The sequence below is a fragment of the Lutra lutra genome, chromosome 2, assembly GCF_902655055.1.
Source record: "Lutra lutra chromosome 2, mLutLut1.2, whole genome shotgun sequence".
Taxonomy (NCBI): Eukaryota; Metazoa; Chordata; class Mammalia; order Carnivora; family Mustelidae; genus Lutra; species Lutra lutra.
The window spans coordinates 40,809,721-40,826,443 of NC_062279.1; the positions used below are offsets into that span (position 1 = coordinate 40,809,721).

The following is a 16,723-nucleotide window of genomic DNA, read 5'->3' on the forward strand; positions in this document are numbered from 1 at the left end:
AGCCTGTCATGTGATAAATGCTCAAAAATATTAGTTCCATGTTTCTTGATTAAATGACCAGTGAAGAGTCCATGACTGTCGCTGTGCAGATGGTGCCAGGGTCAGAGAAGGGATTTAGGAAGTGCTCGGCCACATCAGCATGTGGGGTGGGTCAGGGAAGTAGGAGAGGCTGTCCAGTGGCTGAGTGAGGACAGAATTGGGGAGAGAGGAGGGTGAAAGACCAGGAGTGAGGTACCCGGGGCCCGAATGAGGGAAAGGTCAGTTAGATTCAGGGGGCTAGAAAGGAAGGACTCAAAGATGATGCCAATATTTTGAGTCTTACTAATGGAGAGGATGGCAGCATAATAAGCAGAAACAGTAATATCAAGAAAATAAATTTGTTTGAGCTGTTTTGGAAATGAAGAATAAATTTTTAATTCTACTAATAATCTACATGGAGAGCTTCCATAGATACCTGAACTACGGCACTGGAGTTCAGAAATGCTGTCGAGACGGACAGTGAATTTGGGAATTCCTTTATAGTTGCCATTGTTGAAGTCACTGGTGTAGAAAAATTGCAAAGGGAATGAAGCCTAGTGAGAACCTTGGAAAAGCATGTGCTCCATTTAGGAGGCAAAAGGGAAGAAAAAGAACATTCTGATTTAAATAGCCAAAAAAAAAAAAAGAAAAGAATTTCTGATTCTTAAACATGACATAACATAGGCGCCTGGGGAGGATGCACTGCCATGTGGCCAAGAGAGAGGGTGCTTCCATGCCCTGGAGACACAGAAAGGGGGATGGGGAGCCTTGGGGGTGTCTCAGCAGTCTCTGACTTTGGAGAGTATTTTTAGGGAGACAGGTGGGGGACAGGTTACAAAAGGAGGACAGAAAGGATGGTAAAACATGGAGGCTGTAAGTAAGTATGTGCTCTGGGGAAGTTTATTAGCAAGGAAGTAAAAAAGGATTCAGTTATTTGTTCAACAAATAAATTTACTGAGCATCTGCTATGTTCCAGGCACTGTATTATAGGCCTTTGAGACAGAAAGGGCAGCTTAGGAGTAAGGATGGTTGAAAGATTTCTTTAAATAGAAGAAACAGGGAAAAGTTTGACGCTTAGGGTTTTGGGAGGAGAGAGCAGAAGGATACCAGGGACCAGGCCAGGGGAATGATGGCAGGGGGAGTGTGCAAAGAACAGGTAAGGAAGAAAATGTTGACAAGAAGAGAAGAAAAGCTCCTGTCTGCCAAGAGTTGAAAACTGATAGAGTTACCCACGTTTCTGGCCCCAGTGTCCTTCCTCAAAGTAAATGTATACACTGAAGAGATCCTACTGGGCAGGCACTGCATCTTATTATAACTTAATGCTATCTACACATTCTGGACTTTTTTTGTCTACTTCACCTTGACATTATATGCACTCTTTAGTCAGAGGACAGTGAGAAAGGGAGCTTTTCATAGCACTTCCATTTAATTATAAGGTTTGCTCCCACAGTACTTGAATCATGTTTGCGTGCTGCAGCATTCTTCATATTTGCTAGCTTAGGGATTCTTGAGAACTTCTAAAACCAACTTTTCTAGGACAGTAGAGCAGTCCTGCTTCATACTACACCACAAAGCAGTTCTTAAGCAGGTACGGACTCTCATCCATACCTTGTTCACATATACAATCTCTAATGAGGCAATGCCCTGACTTCTCCTCACATGGTGGGCCCAGCAGAGGACGAGACTAGAAGTGTCGGTGTGGATCATCTTGGGTTCAGGTCAGTGCAAACCCCAGGGCTCTCCCCAAACTAAGACTCATTCAGAGGGTCGGTAACTGGTCTCCACTCCAACTAGATCCAACTCAGAAGGATAGCCATAGTAACAGGCGAGGACGAGAAATGGAGAGAGAAGAAATATATACCATGTCCCTACAAAGAGAAGACCAAAAACTGAACAGAAGTCAGAGCATCTACACCAGGGGCCTCCTAACAAATTTACATATTAAACACATTGGGAGTATCATCAGGACTGAGAACAGCACCTACCAATACCAGGTTGCTGAAATATGATATATTTGCCTAAACTCCCAGCCTCTCAACTATTTCCCGCCACTCTGGCCTCTCCTCTAGGGAACCCCACCCCCACATCCAGAAACCAAAAGATCCAGGCTGGTGGCACCTCTAGGATGCAAGCGGGATAGCCGTGTCCCTTCTAACTGATGGCCATGCCATGTCTGCCATTAAATATTTAGAGTATCACCCAAGGCCATTACTAACCCCATCTTACAATGAGGAAGCTGAGGTTCAGGGAGGGTATTTAACTTGCCCAAGATCACAGAGTTAGTGAAATTGGAACCAGAATTCAAAGCCAGTCCATGGGATTACAAAACCTGTGTTTAAGACAGCCTGATAATGCATCGTCCAAACCGAAACACTTCTGAGAGCAAAAGGGAAACCCACCTAAAGGTACGCCAGGACAATGAATGTAGATAGGGCTCTGACACACAAACTTGGGCGTGGGGACTTGATCACATTTCCTCCTGGCCCTGAAGAGCAGGACAGGCCAGGAGAAGGTGAGACTCAGCCCCAGGTGCTCGCAGAGTCCCATAGGGACTTCCTAAAATTGAAATTACAACTGTTGCTTTCCCCATCGTTTGCTAGACTTGTTAACCTGGGTTCGTAATCTTATAGTTGCTAATATTAAAGTCCATCTTTCAAATTTTAAGTAATTGTTATGCTTATTTTAGAGACAAAAGGACAGAAAGGAAGCTGGAGAACCTGCATGGTGCTTGGGCTATAGCCCAGGAAAGCAGGTGGTGCTACGGACAAGTGAGAACTTGAGTCAGGAGAGGAGACCAGCTTACAGGGGCTCAGGAAGGTGAACAGGAAGAAGAGATCCATAATTATCCTGCAGGTGCTCACCAGGGAAGAAGATAAGCCCAGGTAAGCTATCAAGCTCAGAGTTAGGGGAGGGCAGGAGACAAGGCCAGAACCAGTGGTTCAGAACAGAGTTGGAGTAGTAGATCTGGACCTGGGTTCAAATAACAGTAACCATATAAATGACCTTCCCCGTTTGTTTCCTTATTTATAAGAAGAAAGGCGACAACACGTACCATCCCAGATTCTTGTGAGGTTTAAATGAAATAGCATAAATATAATGCTTATGTCTGGCACATCCTAACAGACCAGAACCTTGGTAAGGGAAAAGCTCTAGGCAAAGGAACAAATGACATAAAATCTATGGGTTCGGTGACTAGCTGTGTGGCTTCCAGGTTTCTGGCTGTAGTGACAAGGGGAAAAAAGCAGTGCCACTGATTATAACAGAGAATGAGAGGCAGGGTCAGGCCTGGGGGTGGTGAGGAGGACGGAGGTGACACTGACGAGCTTATGGGTCATATGAATGGGAACACTGATTAACGGAATGGACACTGAGGCCGAAGCAGGTGAAAGGCCTGGTTTGGCAGTATGGCTTTGAGCGTGGCTGGCATATAGGTGGTGTTTAACCCTAAAAAGTAGAAGCAGAAGCCTCCGGGCTGGCTCAGTTGGTTGGGCGTCTGACTCTTGATTTTGGCTCAGGTGGTGATCTCAGGGTCATGGTCATAGAATTGTGTCTGCGTCCACACTGAGCACAGAGCTTGCCTGGGATTCTCTCATCCTCTTCCTCTGTCCATTGCAACCCTCATCCCCTGCTGCCCACCACCACTCATGCTCTCTCTCTAAAAAACAAACAAACAAACAAACAAAACCAAAACAAAAAAATGTAGAAGTGGTACCGCAGGGAGATAACACAGGGACCTTAACCTAGGATCTGTGAACCTGATCTGTGAACAAGATTTAGGGAGACTGTGAACATTGTGAAACTATACACCAAATGTTGTCAGTGTAGCGTGCATTTTCCCTGATCCAAGCTCTTGCTAAATTTTCAAAGGAGTCTCTGAGCCTCTCAACCCCACCTCCAGGTTACAAACCACCAGTGCAGAGTGAGGCACCCTGGGGGAATATGGACATTTGAGGGTCAGGCGGAGGTGATAAAGAGACTCAGAGAGGCCACTCCAAAGTCCAGTGATGCTGAGGAACTGATGAGATCAGAACCGAGTCCTTCCATGGAGTCACTGCCCTGGCTTTAGCAGAGAAGGGAGGGGAGAAGTGCCACTGCCAGTGGAACACACCGGTGGTTTACGGCCATTTCACGAGAAGGGGAAGGCTCTGCTTAAGGAAACGTGTTCACCTAGTAGCAACGAGAATGCAGCAAATGAAGTTTCATGAATCCAAGTCCGTTTCAAGGGCACACATAGCCCCTCCCGCACCATACACAGCGGCCAGATCCCAGCCTCCTGCTTAGGTTTCTGTCGGCTTGGAGGCCCCATGAGACAAGTTGCTGGGCAGTCCTCTACGGAGTGAAGGCCTCTACTGTTCGTGTTACCAGAAAGAAATCACACAGAATAAAGGCAGGGCCCTGAAGCAAGCACACATCTTGGATGTGTGCAAGGCACCTGCAGACAAGAGCAGCGTCTTAAGCTCCAGGTAAGCTGGACATGTAGCAGATTTGTCAACAGTGCCCGCTTTGGGAGAGTCAGACTCAGGGTCTGTTGCAGCTGCACTTACTAGCTGTTGCCCTGTTAAGCTAGTTACTGTCCCAGCCTCACTTTCTTCCATCCGTAAAATGTGAATGGTAATTCAGCTTCAGGCGTGGCTATGATGATTTAATGAGATAATAAATTTAAGACTGAGCTCAGGTCTGATACATCATCAGCTTAGTGGTGCTACTTTTACAGTCTAGAGCAGCGCTGTCCAAATGTGAGCTCTGAGCCTCAACCCCACCTCCTCTGTAATTACACATTTTCTAGCAGCCCCATTACCAGAGTAAAAGAAATAGTACAAAATCATTAATGTAGTTATTTTTTTAAAAGATTTTATTTATTTTATTTGACAGATAGAGATCACAAGTAGGCAGAGAGGCAGGCAGAGAGAGAGAGACGAGGAAGCAGGCTCCCCGTGGAGCAGAGAGCCCGATGCGGGGCTCGATCCCAGGACCCTGGGATCATGACCTGAGCCCGAAGGCAGAGGCTTTAACCCACTGAGCCATCCAGGCGCCCCTAATGTGGTTATTTTATATCATTCTTCCAATCGAGTCTTTGAAATCTGGTAATTTACACTTTTACCAATCCAGACTACTCTCATTTCTCTGTGCTCAGTAGCCACACATGGCTAGGGGATGCCCTCCTGGACACCAAGCTCTAGACCTCCAGGTATGTGTCCTCCAGCAGCCAGAGGAGATACAGAATTCTTCCCCTCTCTAAAAATCACATTTCCCCATTACATTTTGAAAGTATTTTCTGCTCTATTACTAAGTTAAATCCACACTTCTAATTGCTTTTCAGACCTTTCTACTGTAGCTGTAAGACTGCTAAAAGGTTCCTGGTATACACAATATGCAAACATTTTAGTGATGCTCTTTGAAAACTCACCATAGTGGACGGTATAGAGAAGAAAGTGACCAGATGACAATGAAAGAACTGCCAAGTGATGAGCTAAAATGGCACAAAGGAATGAGGGGGAGGGGAGGGCATAAGATATATTTAAAGAGCCAAGAAAAGGACAATCTCTAAAGCTTTGGCCTGGCTAAGAACTGCTATGAAGAAGCAGCACTAAAGTCAGCTGGGTACAAGCTGGGTGGGGTGGGAGAGGCCGGGAGCACAGGCCCGAAAGGAGCAGAAGCACACAGTAGGTCTGCAGTACAGATACACTCCTGGGGAGCACCAGCCATAACACTGCCTTGTACTATCTGTGGCTTTATCTTCAAAGGCAGAAGAAGATGAAAGATGGTAAAGTGCTGTGTTTTAGGGAAAGTTGGGAAGGAATCTCAAAACTTTTCTTTTTCTGTAGTCACAAGAGAGAACTAATTAGTGTAAAATGTATTTTTCCAAGTGTTAAGTTTAAAGGAGTAATAAACTTTTGGCATGAAATTCAGATAGAATGTTCACTGCATATACTAACATAATTTTTAATTGATCATTTAATAAAGTAATACAGATTTTCTAAGAGGTAGAGTCAAAGTCTTCAAAAAGATAATTTAAGCAAAGAAATGAAATTGCTGTCTTAAGTAGTCACAAGGAGACCACTTCAGCAAATGTGAGAACCCCAAAGTCTTACAAAGTGTTTGGACCACTGACATTAGGGGCAAGAACCCTTCAGCTCTCACAACCCCAAAGTTACCCAACACATCAATGTATTCTCTTCACAATGAACAATGGTGCCCAGAGGGGTCCAGCTCTATCTGATAAACTCTGGCTCAACAATGCAGGGAGATGTATAAGCCAGTTAAGAAAGATAAAAGGGCCGTGCTTCCGTTCGGACATGTTACTTACTGAAGTAAAAAGTCTATTTCAGGTCTGTGAAATCCAGTAAATCTGGGTACCTACTGGTGGTGTGATTTTGCATATATTATTTAACTTCTCTAAGTTTCACCACCTATAAAACAGACAATACCAACTTTGCAGACGTTTTGAGAAGATAAGACCTACTGTATATAAAAGTGCTTTGTGTAGTGTCTGACAAAACACGTTTCTAATAAATAGCTATTATTGATAACAATAAATGCAACAGTCATATTTATTGCCATATCATTATAAAGGCTTAATTGGAAAGGTTTCAAATAAAGGGAGTATAAGGTAAAGGTCACTAAACTGACTTCCTTTTTGAGTCTGTGTATACCAGCATGCAAGTGAATTCACTTTCTCCATCTCCGAAACCCTGAATGGTTTTATCACATTTTATGTTTCCTGGCTTAATGAAAAATGAGGAGAAATTAGTCTTGAATGCCTCTGCGAGTGACCCTGAAAAACTGTTTTTTTTTTAAACAACTTAGGTATTCATCCATGACAGAATTTGTGCTAGAGGAGGGCGAAGAGCAGAGGTGGTTACTGTGTGCTTTTCTTCGTCTGCGTGTGTATATGCTTCAAGTCTTGATGTACAAGAATTCCTTGCTCATGGTCTCAAAAGGATCTCTCAAGCTACCAGGGGTTCCTTGGGTCAGGAAGAAAGACAGCTGAAAAATTAACTCACATTAAAAAATGTGTAGTATGGGGACGCCTGGGTGGCTCAGTTGGTTGGACGACTGCCTTCGGCTCAGGTCATGATCCTGGAGTCCTGGGATCGAGTCCCGCATCGGGCTCCCAGCTCCACGGGGAGTCTGCTTCTCTCTGACTTTCTCCTAGCTCATGCTCTCTCTCACTGTCTCTCTCTCAAATAAATAAATAAAATCTTAAAAAAAAAAAATGTGTAGTATGGAGGTGCCTGGCTGGCCCAGTCGGTGGAGCCCATGACTCCTGACGTTGGGACCACGAGTTTGAGCCCCATGCTGGGCACAGAGATTACTTAAAAAAAAATGTGTAGTATGACTCCCCCTCCCCCACAGCAGTATTTACATTTTAAGAGGGAGTTTTCCTAAGAAATGATAACACAAAGAAAAATCTCTAAAAAGTCTAAGAAATGTAAACATAATTGCTGTAAGAATCCTGATATAATGCCTTCGTATGCTGCTAATAGGATACAGACCCCAGTGACCATAAGTGGGAGAGAAGCCCTTCCTTAGGACCCCTCAGATCAAACCGTACAGGTGACTTTTTACTTCAGCTTAAGGTCAGTCTGGTTTCAAGTAGGAGATCTGCTTACAGCTACACAGGTTCATGGCAAATGCTGTGCACGTGTGGGTATGTGCACGTAAGTATAAACTTCAAGCTGACAAATTACACTGTTAGAACCTCAACAATATTTAGGGTCCTTCTACCAAACTGGAACTTGCCCCTGACTTGTTTCTGACGAGTGAGAACTGTTAAAACAAGCCAGGAGCCACGTTACTAACACATTCACGGAAGAGACTCAGGTAAGTTTACCTTTCTTCGGCCTGGACGTCACTGGCAAGGATTCCTTTTTTTCCATTGCTGCTTCTCTTTCTTTCCATCGGCGGATCTGTTCCTCCCTCATCTTGAAGAACAGGATCTGTTTCTGTTCTTCACTGAGCTCTGCCAGCAGATCGGGATCTATGTACATCTCTGATAGTATCTGTTTCAGCATCTTTGCAGGCCTGGAGTCTTTTACACCTGTGGCAAAAGTTCTTGAAAATGCCTTCCACGTGTGCCTCCCCTGGCCTGGCACCTGGACGCACCCACAGGCCTTCCCAGACACTCGCAGCAATCCTAGTGACTGGGACGACAATTCTGAGAACTGGCTCTTGGTTCCTGGCACCAAAGATACTGTTCACAATGCTGTTCGTGAACCTGCAAAGGGCAACCGGCAGAAAGCAGGCAGCGTTAAAATGTGTAGACGCCAGGCAGGGGCAGGCTCGTGAATTAAGCTTGGAGGAAATACAGTATCGCTTTTCATTTCAGGTGAAAGGAGAAGAAAGTTGAGGCACGCTTTGTTAAGAGTTTGTGTAACCCCATCCCATAATTTCCAGACACTTTATCAACAAAACAAAACAAACCCTAACTTTTACAGGTCAGTCTCAGGGAAACAAAAAAAATTAACAGAGGTTTGGCCTTCTCCCAACTAAGCAAACATATTATTACCTCGGAGCCTAATCACCAACTGTATGGCTGAGAAAAGGATAAAAGAAAAAAGAGGCACAGGAAGAAATTAAAAGGTTCTCTCCAAACAACTTATTTCAAAAGAAAATACTGTTTTTGAGATTTCACAGAATTACCTACCCCAAACCAAACCAAAATGGGGCCATCCTCAAGGAAGGAAAAAGAAGAAATAGAAATTAGACCACAAGGCAGTCTTCCCATTTCCCCTTAAAAGCAGCACTAAATAAACACAATCATGTACTTCATCTTCACAGAAGGACAAGGAAATTTCCAGATGACCTACCAGAACCATGAGAACAGTGTAGGTGCAGGAGAAAACTTCCGTGTACACTCTGGAAAGTCACCAGGTTTTAAATGTACCTGTTCTATCTATCTCATTTAATAAAAACTAAATTTACATACCAGAAAAACTGGGGGAATAAAGAGGAAACTAGGTTAGTTACAAAGGATCCCTGCTTTACAAAGAGTTCCTTAGAGGACCCCTTTAACATGAAGCCACAGACTCATGTACTCACAAGTGGGTTCACAGTGGTTGGGGGAGGGGGACAATTCCACTGGGGTTTCCTCTAATTTGCGCATTTCTGTTTGGTTTGTTTTAAAACTTTTAATTTTTTTTCAATACACAAAAAAGCTTGCTTACTGAGACTTTTCAGGATCACCTATGTTTAAGAAGTTGACTAGTAAATTGGTGCTCACATGCCTCAAATAATCTCACCACCTGGCCATACCTCTCAAATACCTGTTTGGCCAAGCTCAGTGCAAACACTCATAAACTTCAGACTATCACTTAGTCATACCATGGCTGCTTTTAGTTCCTTCACCCTGTCATTCCCATGGGTCAGATGGTAAAGTTCCCTGGGAGTCAGCTTCCCCTCTTCTTCCCTGCAAAGCTGTTCCTTCATTTACACAAGCATGTTGAACAGTTGGGGTCCCCCAGAATGCCTGCATACACAGCACATAGTTAAACTCACTATCCATTGTGTAGCTGGGACCTTTATTGAGGCTACAACTATTCTTACTAATTGCATCAATCTTCCGCAGCATTCAAACTACTGGAACTCAAATGGAACACAGTATTTAGAGAAAAATTTTAGGGGCGCCTGGGTGGCTCTGTTGGTTAAGTGTTGGACTCTTGATTTCTGCTCAGGTCATGATCTCAGAATTGTGAGATCGAGCCCCACATAGGGCTCCGCACTGAGGATGGAGCCTGCTTAATATTCTCTCTCTCCCTTTCCCTTTGCCCCTCCCCAATCTAAAACAATTAAAAGAAAAAAAGAGAAAAGTTTTAAAAACAATTAAAAGCAGTATTTGACTCTAACTCAGTCATGTCCCTCCTACACTCCCTTCCTACCTTTGTATTTGAAAGATGACCCTTGGTTTGGTATACCAGCCAAAGAACTGATGTCCTGTAATGCTTTTTTTTGGACTCTTGGGTTCCAGCAAGCTTCTTGAGGGGCAGGGCCGACTAAATCTACACCAGAGGAGAGTCTGCCAGACTCTGGTCTTCACAGGAACCACAGCGAGGACGTGGTTCCTCTGCCCACTAGACTCCAGTGCTCTGAGGTGAAGCGGTAAAAAACCAAGGTGAATGACTCCTTGATGTTCCAGTAAATGTCCTTATGTTGGCACATTCCATGCCTCCAGTGATTGACTTGAACAAAAAATAAAACATGGTAGAAAAGGAGGAACTCAGTGAAGCCTGAGGCTTTGTGTTCTGTTCCCCATTTTGAGTGGGGTGAATCTTAGCAACAGCGATGGTGTGGCCTAAACACTGAAAGCCCGAGAGTGCCGAATTCCCATTGTTCCCCTTTTCTCCACCCCGAGTACTGACAATGAGAGCTTACACACGCTGCGCCAGCTGCTACCTTCAGCACCTTGTGTGTTTTAACTCATTTACTTTTCACAATCCCTCTTAGGATTCAGTTCCTCCCTACCCCCGTCTCACAGATGAAGAAGACGGAAAGTGGCTGAGCTGGGCAGTCTGGCTCTAAGTCGGCTCTCCCGTACTCCACTAGTATAGGGGGGTTTCTTTGTAAGCCTGGAATCAGCACATTGTCAGGATGTGGTACCACAGGTGAAATTTCAGAAAGAAGACCTGCACATTTTGGCAGCAACATCAATGCTGACTGGAAGGTGCGCAACATAATGCCTCTGAGCGGCAGAAGCCTCATCTAGGGAACTTCAGGAAAGCTGAGGGGAGGCCAGGTCATTGAAAAAACCTCGACAGGAAGGGCAGCAGGGAACTGTCATGGCGGCCCAGGCATGGATGTTGTTTGCCCACTTTATTCATCAGGACTTTGTGTTCTCAGTTTCCCTTCTCAGAGCTGCTAGGAGTTGCACGAATGGTACAGCCTCTCACAGGTGTGAAGGGTTCCATGGCACCTCTGTGATGAGATACTCAAGCTCGTTCACAATTTTAATTTGGGTTTGTTTTGCCTTTCCAACAAATATGGATTTTTAGCATTACATTAACTACTGGATCTTGAAGGAAAGACACTGGCTTCCCTGTGTCCTCAGAGAGTACCTGGGGGCTCAGCTGGCAACTACTTTGAGGTCAGGTGGCTGAATAGTGTGCATGCCATTCTAAGGCTGTTGATGCCCAGAGGGTGTGAATTAACTCCTTCCTCAGGCTCTCAGACAGAAACTCAAATAGCACAGAGTGCTGCTCACAAGACACCCAGCAAGGACCCCAGCGCGGGCTTCTCAAGAGCTGTATGATTTTCAGCTGTCATTTCACTACTCTGTTTTCTTGTCTATGAAATGAGGGACTGCACTGTACATCTTTGTAATTTGAAGACTATGTCATATAGCCTTAGTGAAGGTGCAGAGACAAGTGCAGCAAGGGTAGAGGAAATAGAAATAAGGAAACGAACTTGGGTTTTTCCCACTTTCACTCCCTGACAGGACAGCTGCTGACACTGACTCAAACTTGGAATGACTTTCCCCATCTAACAAACTGAGTGCAGCAAAATTCCAGTTATTCAAGATGCAAAAAAAAAAAAAAAAAAAAAAAAGCTAAGCTAAGCTAACTCGGTTTTCTTGTTGTATACAGCACCTTACTCGAAAAAGAGAAATGACAAACGACAAGCCCACATCTGCTATTTATTCCAAAAATGAATTTCTAAAGGGTGATAGGATCAGTTGTTTTCCAGGATACCACAGATTTGGCCTCTCACATCTTCCATAGCCCTATTCAACAAAATAAAAATTGTGCTTTTAATGATTCCGAGACCCTGAACAGGCGGAGCCAGAGATAAAGCCTAAATCATAGCAGTAACATGATATGGACAGTAAGACTTTAATGTTAAGAATATAGTTTGGGGATGCTTGGGTGCCTCAGTTGGTTAAGCATCCCAGTCTTGGTTTGGCTCAGGTCAGGATCTCAAGGTGGCGGGATGGAGACCTGCCTCTGGCTCCTCACTGACCTTGGAGTCCGCTTGTCCCTCTCCATCTGCTCCTTACCCCCACTGGCTTGCTCTCTCCCAAATAAACAAATAAATAAATAAATAAATAAATTAATTAATAATCTTAAAAAAACCGAATATAGTTTGAATCCTACTTCTTTTAAAATGGCCAGCTATTTTCAGACTTTCAGTTATCTCGTTCAACTTTACCTTATAAAGTTTATCTGCAAAAGGATTACTTTTGAGGATAAAATGAATTAACAGAAGTGACACAATTTGGTACTAAGTTTTGTACATATATACGATTCTTCAGAAATTTGAAGTTACTGCACATTCGGATTTATCTAGAAAACCCCACTCATGTGCAGATCTATGCCCACATATGACTTTCACTGATTTAAATCCATTAAATGATTATTCACTTTTTTTTTAAGATTTTATTTGTTTATCAGAGAGAGAGAGGAAGAGAGAGCGAGCACAGGCATACAGAGTGGCCCGCAGAGGCATAGGGAGAAGCAGGCTCCCTGCGAGCAAGGAGCCCGATGTGGGACTCGATTCCAGGACTCTGGGATCATGACCTGAGCCGAAGGCAGCTGCTTAACCAACTGAGCCACCCAGGCGTCCCGATTATTCACTTTTAAAAGCTCCAAGTCGCTTCTATTAAGCAGGCAATCAGAAGCCTTTTATTTTTTATTTTTTAAAAGATTTTATTTATTTATTTGACATACAGAGATCACAAGTAGGCAGAGAGGCAGGCAGAGAGAGAAGAAGGGAAACAGGCTACCTGCCGAGCAGAGAGCCCGACGTGGGGCTCGATCCCAGGACCCTGAGATCATGACCCGAGCCAAAGGCAGAGGCTTAACCCACTGAGCCACCCAGGCGCCCCAATCAGAAGCCTTTTAGAGGGGTGCCTGGCCGGCCCAGTCCGGAGAGCGCTCAGCTCTTGATCTCTGTCCTGAGTTCGAGCGGACCTGGGGGTAGAGTTTTACTTTAAATAACAAAACAGGGGCGCCTGGGTGGCTCAGTGGGTGAAGCAACTGCCTTCAGCTTAGGTCGTGATCCCGGACTCCCAGGATGGACTGACTCCACGTCGGGCTCCCAGCGCCGTGGAGAGTCCGCTTCTCCCTCTGACCTTCTCTCCTCTCATGCTCTCTCTCTCAAAGAAATAAATAAAATCTTTAAAACAAAACAAAAAACTTTTCAGGAGCCGAGGAGCCCAAGTTTAGAGAGAGGTGCCCCTGCTTCTGCCCTGTGACCCCTGAGGAGGGAATGAGAAGGAGAAAACCGACGAACTGGCATCTCCACGCCCACCCCTCCAGGCGCCCGCTTGAACCCCGAGGGCAGGGGCGGGCAGAGACGCCCGCTTGGCTGAAGAAGACCGTCGCCGGGGACCTGGGGCTACAGTCGGTGTCCGCCGTCTAGCGCGCGGGCGGGTGGCGACGCGCGGCCCCGAAGCCGGCCCCGCCCGCGGCGCCCGAACCCACAGGGCAGCCCTGGCACCCGCGCTCTGGGAAACCGGCTCCCGGGCCTCCCCGGCAGGTCCGGCGCGAGGGAGGTCGGCACGGCCCTACCCCACGTGTGTGCGAGCCCCGGTCCGCGGCTGCCGTCGCTGCGGGACGCAGGCCGGGGCGCCCGTAGCGGGCCGGCGGGGACGGGTGTGCTGGCGCTGGAGGCCCCGACGGACGCGAGACCCGCGGGGCTCCGAGGCCGTCCTGCCGGAGCTCGGAAGTCCTGGGCCAGCCCCACCGCTCCACGCGGCCGCCTCCGGCCCGCCCCGGCTCAGCGACGTGAGCGCCCCTCAGGCACATGGGGGCCCGCCCGGCGCCCCACAATTGCCCCCGGAACTCCCGAGTGCGTCGCGGCCCTCCCTCCGGGGACCCCCGCCGCTCACCCGCCGCGGCTCAGACACCGGACACCGACACCGGACACCGGTCGCCCGCCCGGCCGGGCGGAGGGGGCGCTGGGGGGCGCGTGCAGGCCAGGATGGGCTCGTGGCGGCCTCCCCCAGCCCCCCTCACCGCCGCGCCTTCGGCGCGCCCCCTCCAGCCCCCCCCCCCGACACCCCGTGTTCTGCCCCCGCTCTCTGTCCCCCGTCCCCTCCCCAGGCACCTACCTGTGCAGGGCCCTGCGCTCCCCTCGGAGGGGGACCGAAGCAACACCACGTCCACTTGGGCCGCCAGAAGCTGTCGGGGAAGGAGGGGCGGGCGGGCCAGGCAGAGGCGCCGGCGAGCGGCACGGGCCGGCGGACAAACACCCCGGCGGAGATGTTGGCCAACAGTGTTCCTCAGCCCCGGCCCGCCCGCGCCGCCCCGCCCGCGGCCCGCATGCCGGAGTGGCTGACTGGGCGCTCGCGGCCCCACCCGGGCACCTGGAGACGCTCCAGGGCCAGACGGCGGCGAGGCGGTGCGGCCTGCTGCGTCCCGCCGCGGCCCGGCCCGGCTGAGCCCCCGCCGCCCCGGGCCTCGGGTGGTCGGAGGCCGCAGGGCCACTGCCCCGTCTGCAGTTTGGGAAGGCTTGTCGCGCCATCTCGGGGCCTGCGGAGCTTATTAATGTCAGCGGCCCGGCCCCTTCACTTGAGAGCTCCAGGTATCCTGCAAGGGGGGCGCCTGCGCGGGGGGGGGGGGGGGGGGGGGGGGAGGCCCTTCTCGGTTACACTGAGTCCCCGCGCGCCCAGGCCCTCACCTCTCGGGTATCTGGGGCTCACTTTTTTCTTTCTTTTGTTGACATTAATTTAGCAGACACTCAGGCACTTGTCAGTACAGGTGTGGCTTTGTAGGACAGGGCCTAGGAGGCAACGGGCGGGAAAGATGGAGACTGAGAACAACAGAGACCGAGGGAAAAATGAAAAGAAAGGAAGGTAAAGGGATCTTGTGACTTGCAGCAAGAACAGGTTGGGGTGGTGCCTGAGGGGAGGAGCTGACCAAGAAGCAGAGTAGAAACATTGGAAGGTGTTTTCCGTTGTGGAGGAACATTCAGAATGTGTGCAGAAAAACAGCCTGCTCTGGGGAACCCCCAGGTTGCACATGTTGGGGAGAAAGGTAATAAAGAGTGAGCATTCGGTATCCCTCTCCACAGTATGCTTCATAAATTCGGGGGTCTGATTTGCTTCCTTCAAGAATGAAACTTTCTTATTCTTAACCTCTCCAGACTGCACAAGCAACTCAAAAGTTAGAAAGAGCCTTGGGGGCAGAGATGAGTCCCTGAGACCAAGCTATTTAGGAACCATTCTGGGGATCTTATCAGGGGAGAATTTCTGGTTTAGGTTGTTCCCAGTGCTTATTAAATGAATGGCCTTTGGTACGTTTGGCTGGATTGTCATTTCCCGAGTAGCTGCTGTGGCCCCCGATAATGCATCCTAACACTGCATGGATTGAGCTCTTTGGAGAACTATAAAGGGTGGTTCATCAGCCAGTAAAATTTCCATATGACACTGGTCACAGCCAATTACCTTCCTCCACACTCAAATTCTGTTCATGTCTTGGTAATCCCTTCTTTATAGCAGTGTTCCTTTTGCTTTGCTGCTAACCTCTGGTACTTCAGTTTTCCCTTCTGGATAATAACAATGAAGTTGTTTTGAGGATTAAATGAGATAATACATGTAAAGTGCTGAGAATAATTCCTGGATGTGGTGAGTGTTCAAACATATTAGCTTATATTATTTCACATCATATGCTGTGATTCCCAAGTTACAGCTTCACACTCAGACCTTGGGGTTTGCTTTCTATGGCACCTAGACTCCAACTTAACCTCAGTGATTCATCCCTACCTCCTCATATGTCACTTCCAAGATTGGCTTATAAAAGACCTGTAAATTCATGCCAGGCTGGGCCTCCAGCACAGGTCTTTGAGGCACTACTGGGCGACCACCAGCCTCAGACTTGCAGCACGTGTTGCCTGGGTGACAGCTAAATGTTCTCCAGGTAGGCAGTGGGCAGAGCTGTTGACCGTGTGAGCAAAATGGGAGATGCTGAAGCAGACAAAAAGATCTTTATTCAAAAAAGTGCTCAGTGCCACACAGTGGAAAAAAGTGGAAAACACAGGACTGGTCCAAATCTCTGGGGTCTTTCTTATCCTATGATAACAAAAACAAAGGTGTTGTCTGGGGAGAGGAAACCAAAGAACTTCTTTTGGGAATTTCCAAAGTAACCAAAGAATTTCTCTCGGAGGGGCGCCTGGGTGGCTCAGTGGGTTAAAGCCTCTGCCTTCGGCTCAGGTCATGGTCCCAGGGTCCTGGGATCGAGCCCCACATCGGGCTCTCTGCTCAGCAGGGAGCCTGCTTCCTCCTCTCTCTCTCTGCCTGCCTCTCTGCCTACTTGTGATCTCTATCTGTCAAATAAATAAATAAAATCTTAAAAAAAAAAAAAAAAGAATTTCTCTCGGAGAACCCAAAGAAATATATTCCTGGTCTTTACTGGCCTTAAAAAAAAAAAAAAAAAAAAAGAGTGAGAGAGGGATGCCTGGGTGGCATAGTCAGTTAATCACCTCCCTTCAGCTCAGGTCATGATCCCAGGTTCCTGGAATCCAGTCCCATCGAGTTCTGAATCTGGCTCCTTGCTCAGCAGGGAGTATGTAGCTCCCTCTACCTGTGTGTGACCTCTCTCTCTCTCTCTCAAATAAATAAATAAAATCTTAAGGAAAAAAAGAGCGAGAGAGAAGATCTTATTCAATATTTGAAATGGTCAACATTTTCATGAAATGTTTTTGCAACTTAAAAAATACTAGTTTGGTTTTTTTTTAACTCTTTTTTTTTTTTTTTTTTAATTTCTTTTCAGCA

At 47.2% G+C, this 16,723-nt stretch overlaps 1 protein-coding gene across 7 annotated transcripts in view; it reads right to left on the bottom strand.

The window, feature by feature from the left end:
* SH2D4A (SH2 domain containing 4A) overlaps positions 1-14,757 on the bottom strand; it is a 57,041-nt gene extending 42,284 nt beyond the window's left edge. For 2 of the 7 annotated variants that reach the window (XM_047717269.1, XM_047717267.1), the window contains exons 1-2: positions 14,063-14,356; positions 7,853-8,236 (exon numbers count right to left, since the gene is read on the bottom strand). In XM_047717269.1, the coding sequence (XP_047573225.1) occupies positions 7,853-8,033 (181 nt within the window). In that variant the 5' untranslated portion in view covers positions 8,034-8,236; positions 14,063-14,356. Of the gene's footprint in view, positions 1-7,852; positions 8,237-13,840; positions 13,940-14,062; positions 14,364-14,631 lie in introns of those variants that run through there. The other 5 variants (XM_047717265.1, XM_047717266.1, XM_047717263.1 and 2 more) reach the window with 5 other exon arrangements.
* Positions 14,758-16,723: the final 1,966 nt, after the last annotated feature.